This window comes from Hemiscyllium ocellatum, chromosome 21 (assembly GCF_020745735.1).
Source record: "Hemiscyllium ocellatum isolate sHemOce1 chromosome 21, sHemOce1.pat.X.cur, whole genome shotgun sequence".
Classification (NCBI taxonomy): Eukaryota; Metazoa; Chordata; class Chondrichthyes; order Orectolobiformes; family Hemiscylliidae; genus Hemiscyllium; species Hemiscyllium ocellatum.
The window spans coordinates 44,552,716-44,567,297 of NC_083421.1; the positions used below are offsets into that span (position 1 = coordinate 44,552,716).

A 14,582-nucleotide genomic window follows, 5' to 3' on the forward strand; every position below is an offset into this window, starting at 1 on the left:
TAAAAATGAGAGGCATGGATAAGGTAAGCAGACAAGGTCTTCTCCCTGGAGTGGAAGAGTCCAGAACTAGAGGACATCGGTTTAGGGTGGGAGGGAAAAAAATTTAAAAGGGACCTAAGCTGCAACTTTTTCACACACAGGGTGATGCGTGTATGGAATGAGCTGCCAGAGGAAGTGGTGGAGGCTGGTACAATGACAACATTTAAAAGGCATCTGGATGGGTATATGAATAAGAAGGGTATGGACCAAGTGCAGGCAAATGGAATTAGATTAGGTTAGGATACCTGGTCAGTGTTGGACCAGGTTCCGTGCTGTACATTTCTATGATTCTTTGACTCAAATTTAAAAATAACCTTAATATGCAAGGTCACAGTTGCACAATGACTGGACAACATCTTCCATTAAGTTTGTAAAACAAAAGTTCAATGCTGTCTTTTGCACAATTGAGAGAACAGTGGTTGTAGCTCTTGGTAAAATGCTGAGGACAGTCTGCTTCATGTGTGCTAAACTCCCAATCACTCACAGATCACAAGTTACACACAGCCTCAGGAAATTTTCTTCACAGAAGTAAATAAAATGGCTCTCTCTTTTCCCCCCACCCCTTTTATATTATAGACTTACAAACATTTCTATTTGTCAAAACAATTCTTGATATGTAACTGACTCTAAATGTGGGGGACAAATTCGTATCTTGTTGCCCAACCTTCCAGATAGTCCTTATATGATTTCCTTGAGGTATTAAAAAGAATAAAATAGTATATACATTGCTGGTCTCATCATGATGGAATTTAAATATCTAACCTTCATTAGTTATAATAACTAACGCATTTAATGTGCCCCTGAGCTGAAATCAGACACCTGTTCGATAGTGCTTTTATGTTAAACAAAAGTGATTTGAAAAGAAACAATTGTTTTCTGGTGGCATTATATGGATTAAAATATTTTGGATCACAGAGGATTTGGATCTTTGGCAATAAATGATAGATCTTTTATAAAAAGTTGATGCATATGCATTATTCACTGGGAGGGAACAGCATCTACAACCTTAGCAGAAATTTTCAAGCAACTACAGAGTCTGCGCACCACAGCCACTTTGTTTGCATGTGTGTGCCATTTTAATTTTTCACTTGTAGGAATTATCATTCTAATGACTCCCACAGAACAGTTGTAGCTATGTTAACATAATGACACTGTGAAGGGAACAAAACCTCTTTTATCTGTTGAGTTGGATAACTTTAAATTTTATTTGGCACTTAAGGAGTTATAAATAGGAACACCACTGGTGTACAAATCTGATAAGTTTATTTCACTGCAAGGAAAAGAGGGAACACATGCAAGAAAACACAATACAAGAATACTGTTAATACAGTATAACTATTATGCAAAGAATATGTTAAAATTGACAATATTAGCAGTTGTGTACTAATTAAATATTAATTCCCGTAAAACATTTTTAACTGTAATTTTCTCATTTTCCACAATTTACTATATCTCTCAGAAAAACACACTTGAGACATAAAAATAACAAATACAATACTCTTGACTGTTTGCAACTCTTTGAAAAAAATACAAGTGCATTCAGCTTTCAAATATTAAAATACAAGTGTGCACAGTTTTCTTGCAGAAGTGTATAAAGCGAACTCAAATGATTTATCGTAAAGACACAGTGGTTCTTAGCCTGATATTCTCAGCTTTCAGTCTAAAAGTATCACTGTGCTGACTTCAATTTTGCATATTATTTTACATTCATTTTTATTATAATTTGAAGTTTTTAAGAAGTTGTCGTTTTATAATGTGCATCATTGTTTCCAGAGAAACAAGTGGAAATTATAGTCCCTTACATTAGGTCTTAATTAATGTATATGCTTCATGTTACCTCAGTTCAAAAAGTTGCCATGTTGTCCAGCTTTTATAAAATGCAGATGCCATTCTTTTGCTGGTTTCAGTTTTCATTGATGGAGTAAACACTAAAGGTTACGAGTGACTCTAATAATGACTGGGCTGTGGTTATAAGAAACAACTTGTTTTAAGGTAAAGTCAAAATTCTTACCATGAAAAGGGGGAAAAAAAGAAAAAAATTGTACATACTATTTATGCATGTATTCCAAGATTATGTAGCTTCTGTATATTTAAAAATCATTTGTTTACTTTCTAATTACATTATTTCTGTAATATAAAGGGAATATAATATGTATATATATATATATATTTATATGTAAGAATCAACAACCTTCCTTTGGAAAATTGTGGCTGTTATATAGTTCATAGTTCAAGGCCTTAAGCTCTCTTGGCATGAAGCATCTCAATCAGTAAGTTGTTGCATGGCACCTCCCCACTCAGGTGTTTGTAGTACAGGTATTCCTCAGCCTGCATACTTATTGCACGGATTTCAGGTAACCTCAGCAACAGCTGTCCAAACTTGTCCCCATGCTGTGGGTAGTTGCACATGGTGTAGTCCAAGAGGGCAGCATGGACCTGTTCTTGAACACTTTCAATCAGATGTCTGTTCTCTAAAACCTTGACATCTGTCAGGGACAGAAAAGGATTTACCACCATTTTAGTAACATGGTTATTTGAGTTCAGACATATGCTTGTTCAAATGTTAAAGGTAATATACTTATGTTTCTCGATCAGCAAAATGATTCAAATCCCTTATATTTTAACAACATCCAAATTCTCTATATTGGTGATATTATTATTTTGTAGAGTCCACCATATTGGAGGCCCAGGTCTTTGAAACTCAATGCAACAAAATCTGTTGCAGGTAAGTACTGCATATTAATTTCATTTTCCCAATATTCTTCATACTGGGCTTTACCCGAGAGGAAAGCACTCTCGGTTTCTGCACTCAGGCCAAACCCAGAGACAAATACAGTTAAAACTATTGATACAGAGTAACCTCAATTATCTGAATACCAATTATCCAAAAATCGAATTATCCGAAGGAGATCTCGAGTTCTGATGAAAACATTACATCAAAGACGTGTTTCCAACAGTCATCGCGTCTTTTGTTTACAGTGATTAAACAGGCACCGTCTCGAAATGACTGACCTCCCACCCTCTCTCTCTCCCCACACTTTCCCTGGAGTTCTACACAGGGGTGTATCCTGAACCCCCCCTTCCCCACCTAATCTCTCCAACATTGTCCTGTACAGGGCAAAGATGGAACCTGTCAAAAAGTTGCAGTAAACAGTTGCGTGTGTGTGGGCGCAGGCGCACGCTGTTTGGAGACTTACCCCACAAAGGCAGCAGCAACAGTCTTGGTGTCCAGTCCAGCTGCCCCAGAGATGGACGGGGGTATATGGGGTTGGGGGCAGGCAGGGAGCGGTCTTGGGGGCAGAGGTCGGCGGTAGGGTCAGGGGCGGTGCTGGGGTCAGGGGGCAGATGCTGTTGGACACGGTTGGAGTCAGGGCTGGTGTTGGGGGCAGGGGTAGTGTTGGATATGGTTGGGGGCACAGGGCGGTGTTGAGGGTCGGGGGTGGTGTTGGGGTAGGGGGGAGGTGTTGGACGAGGTTGGGGGTGGGGAGGTGTTGGACGGGGTTGGGGGCGGGGGCGGTTTTGTGGCGGGGGGAGGTGTTGCACAGTGTTGGGGGTGGGGAGCCATGTTGGACGGGCTTGGAGGCAGGGGGGGTGTTGGACATGGTTGGTGGTGGAGGGAGGTGTTACAAGGTGTTGGGGGTGGGGAGCGGTGTTGGGGGTGGGGAGCGGTGTTGGGGGTGGGGAGCGGTGTTGGACAGGGTTTGAGGCAGGGGCAGGTGTTGGACATAGTTGGCGGCGATGGGAGGTGTTGCACAGTGTTGGGGTGGGGGCGCGGTATTGGATGGCGTTGGGGGAAGGGTGGGTGTTGGACATGATTGGGGAGGGGGAGGTGTTGCACAGTGTTGGGGTTGGGGAGCGGTGTTGGATGGTGTTTGAGGCGGGGGAGGTGTTGGACATGGTTCGGGCGGGGAGAGGTGTTGCACAGTGTTGGGGGTGGGGAGCGGTGTTGGGGCGGAGGGAGGTATTGCACGGTGTTGGGGGTGGGGAGTGGTGTTGGGACAGGGTTGGAGGCAGGGGGAGGTGTTGGACATGGTTGGGTGCGGAAGGGCGGTGTTGGGGGTGGGGGAAGTGTTGTACGATGTTGGGGGCGGGGGGGGGCGGTGTTGGACAGTGTTGGGGCAGGGCCTTGCGCGCTGGGTGCTGCTGCAGTCTCCTGAATGAGGAGCAGACTTTAAAAACTCAGAGGGGAAAGGCATTTAATCGATTAACTGAATAATCGATTATCCGAGCGAAATAGTCCCGCCCATCACGTTCAGATAATCGAAGTTCCCCTGTACTTGGAAATGAACACAGTGGTTGTATTAGAGCTGATGTTTTGAGTATACAAGACTATTCAGACCAGTATGTGTCGTTCACAATTTGTAAATTTAATTTAATTAAATGTTGTTGGAGTCTGCCGACATCATTAGTTCGAATGACCCCTGATATTATGGTTTATCTTCTGCTATTAAAATCTCTGTGATACAAAATACAATTGTTTCATATTTTTGTGCTGCCTGCGTAGAGAAGCATTATTCAAGGAAGTTTAGGCATGAAGCTATGGGGAATAGCATTCTTACAGGGAAAGAAACATTGTATTTTTGTTCCAGTTTTTGCAGTAGCATTTTTTAATCTGGTACCTTTTTTCATTGATACCAGGGCATTACTGTGCAGAAATATAAGGTGGTAAAGTTTGAGGGGAAGAATAAAAAGACAATATATTTACTTGATGGCAACACTTTAAGAAAGAGAGATTTAAGGATTCACACAAACAGCTCTTGAACATTAAACTATTTAAAAGTACAGGATCCTAGGTTTCATTGATAGGGACAACATACACAAGAATAGCTAGGTAATGGTAAAACTTTACAAATCATAGGTTGGAACCAATTCATAATGGAGAGAGAGAGAAAGAGAGACAGGTTGCAAAGGTCAGATGTCATATGTAGAATTCCACATCTACCTGGACACGACCATCACGGGAACCCCCTCCATGAGACGAACAGCAGCCTCAACAGTAGTCGGGTGGTCTGCCTGTCTCCAACTCCTGCTTTCAAACTCCAGCTCAGAAGGACAGAAGAGCTCCCTGAGCAGCAGCATTTAAAGAAACCATGATCTACCTCACAGGTCAGATTTTAGTAAGATTTTCTGGCACTTCTATTTTGCTGGTTTCCACATTTATTAGAGGTGAGGACCCTCTGACACACAGTCAGTGTCACTGAGAGGGGTGGGTGAGGTGAGGACCCTCTGACGTACAGTCAGTGTCACTGAGAGGGGCGGGTGAGGTGAGGACCCTCTGACGTACAGTCAGTGTCATTGAGAGGGGCGGGTGAGGTGAGGACCCTCTGACGTACAGTCAGTATCACCGAGAGGGGTGGGTGAGGTGAGGACCCTCTGACACACAGTCAGTGTCACCGAGAGGGGCGGGTGAGGTGAGGACCCTCTGACGTACAGTCAGTGTCACCGAGAGGGGCGGGTGAGGTGAGGACCCTCTGACGTACAGTCAGTGTCACCGAGAGGGGCGGGTGAGGTGAGGACCCTCTGACGTACAGTCAGTGTCACCGAGAGGGGCGGGTGAGGTGAGGACCCTCTGACGTACAGTCAGTGTCACCGAGAGGGGCGGGTGAGGTGAGGACCCTCTGACGTACAGTCAGTGTCACCGAGAGGGGCGGGTGAGGTGAGGACCCTCTGACGTACAGTCAGTGTCACTGAGACTGGGTCCTGTTTTAGACACCCTACTTTGGAAAGTTGTGCCAATGGTGCAAAAAAGGTTCACTGAGATTATATTAATGATGATGGGCCTTAATTAGAGAAGAGACATGTCTACATCCACAGAGCACTCCAGACACTCTGACATGAAGTGTACCAAACACTAACCAGGTAAAGGTGGCAGTGCACAGGTACCATCCTGTTGGAAGGAAGCAGAGCAAGAAGCTCATTACATTAATAAGCAAACCACATTGTTTCACAATGGTGTGGTTTTCTAACTCCAGCCTTTCCCTCTTAAACTTACATGAGTGTACACTGTAAGGATAGAAGAGTTCCCTGAGCAGCAGCATTTACTTCACAGGTTGGATTTTAGTAAGATTTTCTGGCACTTCTATTTTGCTGGTTTCCACATTTATTAGAGGTGAGGACCCTCTGACGTCCAGTCAGTGTCACTGAGAGGGGCAGGTGAGGTGAGGACCCTCTGACGTCCAGTCAGTGTCACTGAGAGGGGTAGGTGAGGTGAGGACCCTCTGACGTCCAGTCAGTGTCACTGAGAGGGGCGGGTGAGGTGAGGACCCTCTGACGTACAGTACAGTCAGTATCACTGAGAGGGGTGGGTGAGGTGAGGACCCTCTGACGTACAGTACAGTCAGTATCACTGAGAGGGGTGGGTGAGGTGAGGACCCTCTGACGTACAGTACAGTCAGTATCACTGAGACGGGTGGGTGAGGTGAGGACCCTCTGACGTACAGTACAGTCAGTATCACTGAGACGGGTGGGTGAGGTGAGGACCCTCTGATATACAGTCAGTGTCACTGAGAGGGGTGGGTGATGTGAGGACCCTCTGATATACAGTCAGTGTCACTAAGAGGGGTGGGTGAGGTGAGGACTCTCTGACATACAGAGACTGTCACTGAGAGGGGCGGGTGAGGTGAGGTCTCTCACAGAGACTCAGCACCATAGACAAGAAAATCCGAGTAAGAGTAAAATGAATTCAAAAGTCCATCTTCTATTTAGTTAGAAAATGTCTTGAAGCTCCAGCCCCTGGTTTGCATCCTGCACTGCGTGGGGAATCTGAGATGCATTCCTGATAGTCTGAATGACTGTGTGTGTAGGAGCTGCTCCTGGCCCTTGCAGCTTGAGCTCTCGGTGTTGGGAGTGTAAGCCTATTTACAAAGCATTTTTTGGCCTTGGAAAATGGTGAGAGGGAGGGGTTCTCCCTAGCAGACAGCCAGACCCAAGACAATGGTACTGTGGGTGATCCAGCTAGTCAGAGGGAAGGAAAGAAGTGTGGAAGGACAAGAGTGGTCGCAGAATGTTAGTGCCAGGTGTAGACAGGCACTTTAGCAGCTCAAAGTGTGACTTCATGATGGTATGTTACCTTCTGGGTACCAGGATCAATCATGTAAATGGGCTTTAGGGCATTCTGAATGGGCGAGCATTGTCTTCAATGTAAAGGCCTCTACAAAAATAACTAATCAAAATGAATCCTGTAAAATAGAACCCTGCCACATTACAAGCACATGAAATCAAATGGCACTTGTGCATTATCTTTGGTGTCCCAGCCCTCAATGTGGCTTTGCTTGTCCTAGGCCTCTTGTTGAATTCTCTGGCTGGAGGGCCGAGACACCAAAGAGAATACAGTTGAGAAGTGTGGAGGTACCTTACAGGATAATCTCAAGTCATTCTAGGCTGAGAAAGCCCAGCTGCAGACCATAACGCTCAGCATTGCGGCCCCAGTCTGACTGAGAAGGAACAGTAAGGGTAATGGTGGATGGACAGTGATGAGAAAGAGTGATGCTGTCCTGAAAGAGACCACCAGGCTCTTGATCCATGGGGCTACTGCTCTACTCTGTTAACTTCTCTCGTTTGACCCTCACTCCCACCGGAAGCACCTCATCAATTCTAGTCATTTTTTTTCTGGAGAATAGGTTGTTGGAGTTTTGTGACACCCTGTAAATCATATTATATATAGATATCCATGTACGAGATGGGAACAATTTGAACTTTATGACTTCACTCCACTGCAGAACTCATGTCTTTGGTGAAAATCACTTGTGTTGTAAAATATATGATGAGTGTCTGTGAGTCTGAGAATAGATTTGAGCACCCACTTCTACGATGTAAAGTCAGGCTTCAAGCTCTGTGCAAAATCCTTGCTGTTCTCTATGTTCATTGATGTTGACCACAGGCTGCCTGGTAGGTCTGCCAATGCATTGAGTAGCATCTGAGGCTTGAGGTGTAGTTAGTAGGATATGGGATTTGAAGATACACATTCACTGATCTTGATCACCTATATGAGGTCTATGTATTTCCTACAGCACTGCATTCAGATCATTGGCGTTAAGGTTATGGTATTGGTTTTGATAGCTATCTCCTCACACTATCTTGATACTGTGTGGCTGGAGGGCCTCTGGTCCCTGTAGATACAGGAAGCCTCTCCTTTCTATCTCTTCCACCAAGTAGCGCAAAAATCAATAAAATGTATGGAAGCCAGTTCTCTTCCAGGTTCAACTCAGAGTTTGCTCTCACAAGACCCACTGCATCTGCTCCAGCCACAATGCATTTCTGCTTTGAGAGGTGCAAACTGACTTTAAGTAATTCCTTTAAGTGATTTAGGGCCATTTGCACATTTATCACTGGTCACATGCAGAAAACATTTAAATGAGCAGACAGCACAAAGATGGCATGCTACCTGCATTATATGCACCAAACAGGCATTAACACAGATATCTCAGTTCCTATTGCAGTAACTACCCAAATTTTCAACATCCATGTTTATAATAGAATTAAAGTCAAAAGCCTTAGAATTTGGGAGCCCTTGGGTTGGTCAAAATGATGTATACTCAGTAAGTTGATTCTATTCTGTTAAGACAATAATTGTAAATAATACTTAGATATTTTTGAATTCAAATATTCTTCCACTGACAACAACAAACATTAATTCACAGAAGCTTCCAAATTGCATGAACTCGAAGCAAGTCATTGCAATGGCTCCCCTTGGCATACAAAGCTCATCCTCACAATTGTCCACATTCTTCGGAATATTTCTCTCTCTTTAGCTGTTTGCATTATTTGCAGCAGTCTTTGTTCACAAGAGGCTGCTGCTAAATTGCAATCACTTAAGAGAATGTGTAATAAAAGCCTTTTCCAGCAAAGGATCATTGCGATTGAAAGGCAGGAAATAGAACGATAGGTCAATTCGTCAAGGCTCTATTAAATGCTTCTTTAGAACAAAGCCAACATGTACCTTCTTCATAAATATTGCTTTTTGTAAAATTCTAATTTTAATTAAAACTCTTTACCTGCTTAGGAGAAAAATCAATATGGACAACAAATGTCACACTCTTTTGTAAATATTTTGCTTTGTGAATGCTGTGGTAGGCTGATTGTGAAAACTGTGCACTGTTGAAGGTAATTATGTCTTGCAAGCATCATAAAAACCTGGCTCTGCAGCTGATTCTATGAAAAATACAAAACACCTCAACACAATGCTTTCAGATAGAAAAGAATAAAATCTGGTGAAAATGACCCTGAATGGGGGAAAAGAGCCCTACTTCAAATTTTTTTGTGATCAAAAATGCTTTTGTCATAAATTAAATTTTTCTATGTGAAGCCTTTAATTTCACTCTGTGTTTGGAAGAAGCCATACATGTAACTTGAAAGTATATTTCCCTAGTGGTATTTCAATAATAGTTTCTTTTTGAGATAATGCTTCATAATATTAATGTTAAATTAAACATTTGGTTCATCACAGGACACAGAACAAAATGATTACATCGGCTGAAGTCTTCCAAGAACATGTGGATTTGGGAGCAGGTCTGAGGAAACTGACGGTATATTGGGAACCCACATTAACCCATAAGTTTCCACATTTAACTCTAATACAACAGTCTGCATAAGAACAGGAGAAACAATTTCAATGTATTAACCAATCAATGACAGTGAAATCCAGATGGCTTTTGCAATTTAACCGTGGATCTATGGGTTTCCTGGAATTCACCAGTGAAAGCAACAGCAGCAATTCAGAATGCTAAGGAGAACGACTGTGAAATACGCTATAAGTATTGATACCACACAGTTACTTTCTGGCCTGCTTTTATGCCAGGATGTGTTCACAGTTCGAGCCATGGTTATTTTAGCAAATTTGGACTGATGGTTCGTTTCTCAAGCAGACAATTAGAGTCATATGGATGTACAGCATGGAAACAGACTCTTCGGTCCAACTGGCAACCAGATATTCTACACTAATCTATGCCTTCCAGTTCTGGACTCCCCCCACCCCAGGGATAAGACCTTGTCTATTTACCCAATTCCATGCCCCTCATGATTTTATAAACCTCTAGGAGGTCACCTCCGATGCTCCAAAGAAAATAGCCCCAGCCCATTCAGACTCTCCCTACAGTTTGAATCCTGTGATGACATCAGTTAGAATAAGCAGACATGTGGATGTGTAGTTCTGCTAACTTCCCTCAGGGGCAGGGTACCACCAACTGCAAACATGTGGGAATTAAAATATCACCAAATCACTCCTGAATTTTCAGAACAGCAGATAGTTCCGTTCCATCAAAGCACAGCTGTTTTAAACCACAGACTCATCTGTTTGGTGGTGTGCAGAAGACTCCCACTGTAATGATGCTTTTATAGACAATAGACAATAGATGTAGGAGTAGGCCATTCGGCCTTTCGAGCCAGCTTTTGATCTGCAGCAATCCACCCTCCCTGATCAACTTGCCTTTTTATGCAGACTTGCTGGCTGCTTAGATCTAAGAAATACCCACTTAAAATGTGACCAATATTACTCATGTGGAACCTGATCACCAAGGCCCAGGAGGGATACAATAGAAACTATATGCCAAGCAAGTGCGTCACTGAGCAAGCTATGGAAGCTGAAGATCCCTTTCGGGTATCTGAACAGACTTGGAGTGCCCTCAGTACACACCAGTCACCATCTCCAGAATGGTCACACTATGTTGCTCAATACAACACTGCAATACAATAAGGTTTGGACACGTAACAGCAAGGTGCAGAACATTGAGTCACTTCAGGTCATTCTGACCAGGATGAGGCAACATGTGATGCAGCCCCTAAAGGCGTTCCAGCAGCACTGTTATTGCTGCTGGGGATGGCTCTCATTGTTGGAAGGATTGCTTAGATTCTCCAGACCACCCACATGACAACCGGATGCCAGAATGACTCCCCACCCCCAATACCCACCCGAGCACAAAGCAGTTTTGCAAACAATTAATCATCCATTTCAAGGCCCCCCACGGCCTGTTGTCAATTCATGTCTTTTCATTCCCTGCAAATGAAAAGACCACTTTCCAGCACATAGTCAAAAATGGTCAAAATAATAAAGTGGAAGAAAGAAATAACATTTTTGTGGGTCAAATATAAAGCAGTAGCTTACCAGTCTCACAATGAGAACATGCACGCGCATATTCTCTGCAACTATAGATCTTTACTCTTGCTATCCTTATCAGTTCTACGTGTTGCAACCCTCGTGGTATCAGAAGAGATAGAGACAGGATGCTCTGATCCCTCAACTGATTGCTGAGATGCTCTCAGCCATGTTGTCTGTCTTGGAGCTCCTTAGGACCACACTAAAGACAACCCATTTCCACCTCCATTTCCAAGACTCTGGCACTGAGACAAAGAACATAGAACATTACAGCACCATACACCACCCTTCAGCCCTCGATTTTGTGCCAACCTGTGAAACCAATCTGAAGCCCACCTATCCTACACTATTCATTTTCATCCATATGTCTATCCAATGACCATTTAAATGCCCTTAAAGTTGGTGAGTCTTCTACTGTTGCAGGCAATGCGTTCCATGCCCCTACTACGCTCTGAGCAAAGAACCTATCTCTGACACCTGTCCTATATCTATCCCCCCCTCAATTTCAAGCTGTGTTCCCTCATGCTAGCCATCACCATCCAAGGAAAACAGCTCTCACTGTCCACCCTATCTAATGCTCTGATTATCTTATATCTCTCAATTAAGTCACCTCTCAGCCTTCTCTCTAATGAAAACAGCCTCAAGTCCCTCAGCCTTTCCTTGTAAGACTTTCCCTCCATACCAGGCAACATCCTAGTAAATCTCTTCTGAACACTTTCCAAAGTTTCCACATCCTTCCTATAATTTAGTGACCAGAACTGGATGCAATACTCCAACTGCGGCCGCACCAGAGTTTTGTACAGCTATAGCATGACCCCATGGCTCTGAAATTCAATCCTTCTACTAATAAAAGCTAACACGCTGTATGCCTTCTTAACAACCCTATCAACCAGGGTTGTAACTTTCAGGGATCTATGTACATAGACATCGAGATCTCTCTGTTCATCTACACTACCAAGAATCTTACCATCAGCCCAGCATTCTTTATTCCTGTTGCTCCTTCCAAAGTGAATCACCTCACACTCTTCCACATGAAACTCCATTTTCCACTTCTCAGCCCAGCTCTGAAGCTTATCTATGTTCCTCTGTAACCCACAGCATCCTATGGCACTATCTACAACTCTACTGACCTTAGTGCCATTGCCAATTTACTAACCCATCCTTCTACATTCTCATCCAGATCATTTATAAAAATGACAACAGCAGTAGCCCCAAAACAGATCCTTGCAGTACACCACTTGTGACTGAACTCCAGGATGACATGAAGCACCACATGCCTCAGGAGTCCAGTGTCAGGTCTTTAAACTACATGACCCACCCAGCAGAGCTGGTTTTCAGTGATCAGGGCCTGTAAGCAGGGCATGTTGGCTTGGGAGAGGATACTGCAACTGGACTACCTTTCTTGTCACCATATCAGAGGGTCAGTGATCTGCTGTGTTCTATGAAAGTTCCTGGAACCATTTCATCTCTGCTACCTCACAGTCTCCAGGGCATCACTCAGTTTCACTCTGTTGCCGCATCTCACAAAAGCTCATAGCCTGCAAACCTGAGCATCATATGCATGATGGGCACTCGAAGGCTCATACTGATCTCATCCTCTCAAACCTCCAACCCTTCCAGCCCGCTTCACTTCCTCATCACTGGGATAATTTGCCCCTGTGCATGGTTATGAGTGCTCATAAACTGCTCCTGCACCCATTTCCATCACCCCCTGCCCATTGTCTCTGGCACATTGCAAGAAAATCTGAGCCAAATTCAGCTAGATGTTGGGTGGGAGAGCAATTGATAACAAACCCCTCACCCTCTTTGAGGAAAGGGCCTTCAACCTCACTATGGACCACCATGATTGCTTCCGTGGTGACAGGGAGGCATCACCTCACTCCAAATGTCCACCTCATCAAGATGACAGGGTGATGCTATCAGCAGGAGGATTGGCAAATGAGATCCCTGGCAGCACCATCCCAGGACCCTCTAGAGGTGCCCTGTCCCTCCACCTTCATCCCTCCAGCTGCTGGTGACTCATACTAAGGAGGACATACATGTGTCTGGGCAGGGGACTCTCAGTAATCTAGATCTCACAAGGTCTCAAGCCCATTGTGAACACCTGCCAAAAGGATCCAAACCACCAGGGCATACCAGTCAGCAGCCTGTAGAGATTAGGCCTGTTCCTCAACATACAAAACCTTCTGACGGCACATCAGTGGCGTAGATGTTCAGTCATTGCACAGAATGCAGACTTCTGTCAATATACCTTCATATACACAAGTCTGAATCAATTGTAGTCTCATTGTCCCAATAAGACCAGTGGAGCTTCTGCAGAATAAAAGATGTGAAACATCTTCCGCCGGAAAGATGATGTGCTGCATTTCAAATGCCTCACCTTGGAACCTCTATCACAGTCACAGAGCATGAAGAGAGCCTCATCTGTTGATGAACCCCGTTAGCTGGAAAGTAGGGACTGCAGTCCAGGTGTCACAAGTGAATATTTCGTGACACCAAGGGGAACAATAACATCAAGGGGAAGAGTTAGGGCCAGGGATGACCAATTGGTGCATTCTGACACACAAATTATGGTGGAATCAGTTGTACATCTACAAACTCCTGGAGGGAAAGGTTTGTCCCAAATCTGTGATTCTCAAAGCCACACTGCAATATTGAAAAACGAGAGGTGAGAAATGGGTACATCACATGCCAATTTGTTGTCATAGCTGATGCCCTAACTATAATCTGGATTTGGGAATTTCCTAGATTGAAAATTTGCTCATGTCACCCTGTTCTTTAAGAAGGATGACAGAGGGAAATCAGTGAATTACAGAGCAGTTAGCCTGGTATCTGTGGTGAGGAAATTATAGGCGTCTATAATCAAGGATAGAGTAACCTCAAAAAATATCAAATATCCAGGAAGAGTCAGCATGGATTCATGAAGGGTAGGTTATGCCTGACAAACCTCAGTCTTTTTCAGGTGGTGATAAAGGTGCTGGACTGAGTTAAGTCAATGGATGTTATTTATGTGGTCTTCCACAAAGATCTTGAAGAAGTCCCATATAAAAGACTAGCAAGCTAAGTTACAAGTTAGCTAAGCTGGAAGCCCACAAAATTGAGGGCAAATTACTGATATTGAGACTGGCTCTAATGCAACGAGGGCTACGTCAACTTCCAAGAGATCAATTGTGTTGGGGGATTCTGTAGTCCGAGGGACAGACAGACGTTTGTGTGGCCAGCAGAGAAAAAGCAGAATAATGTGTTGTTTCCCTGGTGCCAGGATCAAGGATGTCTCAGAGAGGGTGCAGAATGTTCTCACGGGGGAGAGGGGCCAGCAGGAGGTCATTGTTCACATTGGAACCAACGACATTGGAAGGGAAAAGGTTGAGACTCTGAAGGGAGATTACAGAGAGTTACGTAGAATTTTAAAAAGGAGGTCTTCAAGAGTAGTAATATCGGGATTACTCCCAGT

The 14,582-nt window shown here is 43.9% G+C and overlaps 1 protein-coding gene across 1 annotated transcript in view; it reads right to left on the bottom strand.

Annotated features, from left to right (window-relative positions):
- Positions 1-2,277: 2,277 nt before the first annotated feature.
- Positions 2,278-14,582, bottom strand: part of LOC132825687 (nuclear receptor subfamily 5 group A member 2-like) — a 100,426-nt gene continuing 88,121 nt past the window's right edge. Inside the window, exon 6 of the mRNA XM_060841074.1 lies at positions 2,278-2,525. Coding sequence (XP_060697057.1) covers positions 2,278-2,525 — 248 coding nt within the window. The remainder of the gene's footprint in view (positions 2,526-14,582) is intronic.